This window comes from Cynoglossus semilaevis, chromosome 20, assembly GCF_000523025.1.
Source record: "Cynoglossus semilaevis isolate Cse_v1.0 chromosome 20, Cse_v1.0, whole genome shotgun sequence".
NCBI lineage: Eukaryota > Metazoa > Chordata > Actinopteri > Pleuronectiformes > Cynoglossidae > Cynoglossus > Cynoglossus semilaevis.
In genome coordinates, this window is record NC_024326.1 from 4070421 (window position 1) to 4076859 (window position 6439).

Sequence of the window (6439 nt, forward strand, 5' to 3'; positions counted from 1 at the left end):
AAAACGCCTGTTTTACACAGCACTGAACTCTGGTGTGCGTTTGACGTTTGACAGTTTGAAGAACAGTTGAACTGAACAGTTGAACGATGATTGGGTGTCAACGACTGTAGAAATATGGCTGTTTGCAGCTACTCCATCCTCCACTAACACACATGTGGATCCAAGAATGGAAGAAAGCTGGGTTTGGTGGTGGGGTCGCCCCCATATAGTTGAAATATTTTTGGAATTAAAAAAAAAAAAATTATTTTAGATTTTACCAAGTCGGGTTGAATGCTCATCGTCACTGATGTTCCTAAGTCTTGACTTTCACCTTCCGAAACCGGATGCAAATAAGCGTCAGTTAGACGTGGCTGATCAAAGCCTTCATCTCCATATGGTGCTGCTGCTGTTGCTGCTGCTAGAGCAGCAGTTTCTCGCATAGTTCCAGCCGAGGTGACAATTTTTACAACCTGATCTCCTGCTGCGAACGTTCACACCTAGAGGGAGCCGCAAATCCGGTCCAGTCAGCACACACACAGACACACAGACTAGTCAGAGATAAATACATTCCCTGGCTCCTCACCCTAACCTTTATTCATTTATTTAAAAGTGACCGTGCATTTTAATTAACTTGTCGATGTACACTATATAAGGTTAAGGTAGAAATATATAGCAAAAATAAATAAATATATAGCAGAATTTGCATCTACACATCTCTAGTGCTCTGCAGGTATGACAATAATAATCTAAATATCAGAAACCCTGCACAACAGAACAGAACAGAAAATAAATTAAAATTTACTGACCACCTATTTGATTGAGAGGGATGTAATTTGTATTCCATTATATGTATTTTATTACCTGTTGAGTGAATGTTGTTCTCTTTCAGCTATTACACCATCGCCACAAGTAGACTACGGCTGTCACGATGAATTCAGCCAGGGCGGTGGGGGTAGAGCAATTCCATTTAAGATGTGAGTTGGAATATCTTTTTATACTTTTCTAAATGTAGGATATTGTAGTTTTAGAGTATGATATAAAGGCCAAAAGGATAAATACACTCTATCTGATTACCAGCTTTTTTAGGGGAGCGTCTATCATCTTTAAGTGTTTGTCAGAAACTAGTTGGTGAATTCAATATGAAAAAAATCTATTAAAATCATAGCAATAATAAAAAAACAAACCCATACCCTTACTTTAATCTGGCTCTAATTAATTATAACTCCAATTCTACACTCAAAATTAGTGACTGTTTACGTAAAGTTGGAGGCAGCTCAAAAACAATAACAAGCTGTTGGCAGGGCAAAGCTCTCAGTTCTGGCTTTGAGTAAAACTGTACAGTACGTTCATGAGTACCTGAAAGTGAAAGTACTTGTGTAGAGCAGAGTGGAATAAAAGAAGAAAAAAACACTAATAAACCCACGCTCATTGTGGTAATATTTCTTTTCAACAAAGATTCCTCTTTGAGTGTGGGTGTTAACTGACTGTGGTTGGCGTGAGAACTGACACTTGGTGTGGACATCACAGGAACACCAGACGAGGATCGTTGAGAATCCCTGTCTTTTCTTATGCATTTGTTAGCCGTGGGAGCAGAGAGCGGAGCTGTGTCTGTCATCGTGGATTGAAATCGCATCACACAGACACGTTAAAGCTTTGGGCTGTCTCTGTGAAATAATACACACCAGCAGTAGCATTTGGAATATTCACTCCTCTAACTTGGATAATGTGTGGACAGTCTGAGAAGATAGCATGTTACATAAAAAAATGGTTACATTTGCTAACTTGAGAGTCATGACCGTGCAAGTTTTTCATGCTATTTTTGAAACCTGAAGTTAAAAAAACCCACTCAAATCCTCAAATACAGTGAGAGTGAACAGATTACTCATTTCACACCTCACAAACGTCTACGACGTGCTAAGGGCTCTTGAAGAGACGTGGCGCGCACAAATGGCTTACAATGGTAGAGTAATAACTAATATCCTGAAAGACAGCCGCGGGTGGGCGGTTAGTGGGATCCTTTTGTGCAATTTTGGTCCCTTTATGAAGAGGCTGTTGGACAAGTAGAACAGAAAACAAACCATTTGTCAAAGTGATATTTATTGAAAAGTTTGAATCTAAGGAAATCACAAGCAATTGGCCCAACATAAGGGCTTATCTGCACGCATAATTAGAGTAACAAACATCCTAAAGAGGAAATAATTTACACACAGCTAATGATGCAGTTCTATTGGACAGTTACTGATCCTTCAATACAGCTCAGTCAAATGCAACAGGGAAATATTTACATTATCCATTTTGGCCAGGTCCATTATTTGCCAATACATTAGGGACTCTAGCTCCTGCAAAACAGAAGTACATACTTTATTTATTAAATACATTTTATTTTAATTGAAGTTCTACAAAGAGCTTTTTTTTTCTTCAAAAAAATGTCACACAACAACTTTTACAGGTGTCATCTCTGCTGTGTTTCTTGTCTTGCCCCAAGGCCTAACCCATAAAAGATCCTAACACAAACCATTAAATCATCTATATGAGCCTAAAACACTTCTTCTACAATACCCTACCAGGGTCTCCACATCGACTTGGAGTACGTTATAGAGGGCAAACAAGGCACATCTTGACTGTCAGCCTCCTCTGAGGAGGAAACGTGACTTTGCTCCGAGTCTGTCTCGTCCAGGTCGGAGCAGAGGAGGTCATCGGTGGAGGATGTGGACAGGGCCGGGGACATGCTGTCGGACAGGGACCAAGTGCTATTGCTTCTGGGATATTCTGCCACGGCATCTGGCAGCATCAGGCGAAGGCGCTCCTCATCGTTCAAAGGCATGCTCTCCAGGAGGTGGTTCAGCGGCTCTGCCGCCTCAGTTGGGTCAATTCCCGGGCAGTTGGAGACAAATGTGTGCACGTCGTGCATACACTGGATGTAGCCCGCTGCAAATCGCTCACATGCTTCTCGGTTCACGGCATCCACTTCTAAAAAGGCACATGAGAAGATCACCTTTCAGTTACTTCCAACTGTAAACATGTTTGCAATAAAATGCATTTGGTTAAGCTGCACGCTCAACACTAAGAACCATAAATATGCATGAAAAAATTGGGACATGTAAAAACCAGCAGAAAACATGTCACCTTGCAACATTGTCACATTTTATCACTGCTTCTGGGACAAAATGTGTATGTTTAAGGTATGAAGTGTATACATTTAATTCCTGTGGAATTAGGATTGGTCAGCTAAATTGACGCGTTAAACTGGGCCCCAGATTAGTTTTTATAAATTTCAGAAATATTGCCCCAGAAATAGTTACACAAAATCAAATTTCCTGATGGGGAAGGGCCCCTCTGTTTAGAGCTGAACACCATCTGTTTCCACAACAGCTGGTATGCACAGGGTGGAAGTAAACTTTAAATGTCTATTTATTTTCTATTACTGTGTCTTTTTCAAGTAAATCCCAGAATTCATTGCTTTGTTGGCAGGTACACCTTGGAGAGATCTTCAGTATATCATGGAGCCATGTATAAAGACAAACAACCATTCACACTAAGATCAGTGTAAGGGTGATCAACTAACCTAACACTGCATGTTTTGGGATTGTGGGAGAAAAACTGAAGTGTCTAGAGATCATCAGTGACCACCGGAGACCAAACCTGAGATCTTTCTGCTGTGAGATGAGAGCAATATCCACTTTTTGACCTTGTGGTTGTTAAATTGGCACTATTCCTCATGTATAAGCTGTTCATACAAATATGCTACAAGATGATTTATTATACTGACAATGTAATATTATAAACAGAAGTTTGATGATGTTCACCTTGGGCCCTGTTCTTCAGGATGTTCTCCACCCGTTTGACTGTCATTTCCAGCACCTCTGCGTTCTCCATCTTTGACTGCAGCTGAACGGACAAAAAAAGAGTCAGAAACAAAGAGTGGAAACACGGGCTGCTCCACATTTACAGCCGAAACAGCATGTGTGTTCCTTATAAAGAACATCATGTTGCAAAAGGCTGCATCTTACATCAGAATCCGCGATGAGAACCCGTAGCTCTTGCAAACTTTCATTGATACGAGCTCGCCTTTTCTTCTCCACCAGAGGTTTCCTCATCTGTGCGGCGGACAACGACAGACAATCAGTGAGAGTCAGGGAACAACAAGTGACAAAAGTTCACTCCGCACTGTTCTTTGTCTTACCTTTCTGTCAGATTTAACTCCGTTGTAGTTACTACTATCGCTTATGTCCATTCCGCTGCCGTTGTTCCGGATGGGGGCCATGTTTGTTGGAGGTGAAATCAGACGTTGTTCGTGTGTGTGTGTGTGTGTGCGTGTGATCCAGAGGGAGCCGTTACAGCTCGTTAACACAGACAGATGGCCGGGAGATCCCAGCGGCCAACAAAGCTCCTACAGACTGAACAGAGGGGGCATGTGTTAGGTTTATACCAGGGTTCATTTGCATGTGAATGGGTGAAACTGCCAACAGGAGCGGGACACAGATCCAGGGCGTGTAACCGTCTGCCACTAGTGGTCATGTTTCAGCTGTTGCTCCAGACTCACAGGACACCTTCACACGTACTCCTACTCACTTCTTTTCGTGTTTTTTTTTTCTTCTTTTGCATGGTAGCGTTGACAAGAAAATCCGGACATCACAATTCTATAATTAACATAGTGTCAATTAGAGTCCTAAAAATGCAACATAAAGCGGGACGCACACTTATTTTTACGCAGGGCCACAGCACAGCATTATGGGTGCCCTCAAAGGGCCAGCTGTAACTGAAATACTATTTTATAGCTACATAGACTGATGTATTTCACCAATGGCAAAATAAGTTTACAAGCATGCACATTGTACATTTGAAAGTTAAGATAAAGACATCATATTGTATAAATAGAAAAATTATGTTATTCATTGTAGTATATTACTAAACATTCAGTGCCATAAACATTAGTACAATAGCAGCCAAAACTGTTCTTTTATGTACAGCTTTCACTTGATTTTGGATGACTTTTGATGAGCTTAATTGGTTTTCATTCCCAGCTTTATTAGCCAAGCAATGTTTGCAGGCTTTTGTTAGCTTTGCATTTGGGAAGCTTCAGTTTAAACACTAGACATACCAAACATGAGAAACAAACCCATCCATTGTTTCCTAAATTTTCACGGCTCTGTTTTTCAAATAGACTTTTATACAAACCACTTTTCTTCTGAAACTACATGGACAATTTTCAGAGATACACAAAATTTGACTAAACTCTAATAACGGGCAAGTCTTTGGACGCGTAAACAATATGATCACTTTGGTTAACATTAAAGAATATATTATTGAATGTTAAGATCCATGGGCTTGCCTTAATGACTGGTCTTTCAGAAGGTACTTTCTTTTAAATGCCAATTCACGCATTAGACAATTAGTCAGTAAAGCTTGTTTCACTCCTTATAGTAAGCCATTAGTCTATCTAATTATACAGGCTGATTAACCACTTAAGCAAGTTACATTCCACTGTGCAAGAGCACTAAACATACAAAGAGCTAGTGTGTACTTGAGGTCTGATTACATGTTAAAATCGCTTTGTAAGTAGTTTTGACACATATTAATTTAAAAGGACTTTGCATTAGAATAATTTATTTAGTATAATTTATCTGCAAAAAGTATTATTTATTGAAGGGACCTGACCTGTCTTTAAATGCTAGATTTTAATAATTTGATTATGTTATCATAATTTGGTTATGTTTGGGGAGGCAACACAAAAAACCAGTACAATGTCTGATGACGTTGAGAATGCTTTCAGATGAAATAAAGTGATGAACTAAAGGATGGTGGTGATGGAAAAGGGTGACAATGCCACAGATCTGCCATATCCTTTGATGTGAAATCAACAAAGGACAATATGTGCCTGTGAATGGAAACATTCAATTCATTGCAAACTGTAAATTCCATCAGCTAAGCAACTACAGGAAGAACATCACGAATAGATCACAGTGAGTTCCATAGTATGACAGCCATTATTTAGCTTTCCCTAACAGCTTTTTGCCAAAATTATGTTCTTAATATTTTTAATTATAACACAGGAAAGAAAGGTGTTTGGAAAGCAGTGGTGACCGAGTGCAAACTTTGTTGCTGTCTAAGCTTTCAGTTATTCGGTAACATCCCTCCATTTCCGGATGATTGTATCGAGAACTCTGACACCGTTGAGAAAAGGCGATGCGGCTTTAAATAAATCAGGAAAGCATTACCATATCTGGCTTTGCCCTTCACGATAAAAGCTCAGAGTAATCTTCTACGAATAAAACGGGACATAGCAGTCGTATCCTTTCTGCAAGATATGTTCACAATGTTAAAATATTTATATTTATTTGACTAAAACCACACGAATGTACTTTATTTTAAATATAAATCATTTTATTTTAACCGCACCTTTATTTTGACAGCTGCGAGGCGGCTTTTCCTTCAGACCCACACAGCGACTGTTCGTCAG

At 39.7% G+C, this 6439-nt stretch overlaps 1 protein-coding gene across 1 annotated transcript; it reads right to left on the minus strand.

Annotated features, from left to right (window-relative positions):
* Positions 1–2063: 2063 nt before the first annotated feature.
* hes6 (hes family bHLH transcription factor 6) lies at positions 2064–4690 on the minus strand. The gene is made up of 4 exons (XM_025066078.1): positions 4163–4690; positions 3990–4076; positions 3786–3867; positions 2064–2949 (listed from the first exon to the last, which is right to left on the minus strand). The coding sequence occupies exons 1-4, from the start codon at positions 4241–4243 to the stop codon at positions 2540–2542; spliced, it is 660 nt and encodes a 219-aa protein (XP_024921846.1). The 5' UTR covers positions 4244–4690; the 3' UTR covers positions 2064–2539.
* Between the last annotated feature and the right edge of the window lie 1749 nt (positions 4691–6439).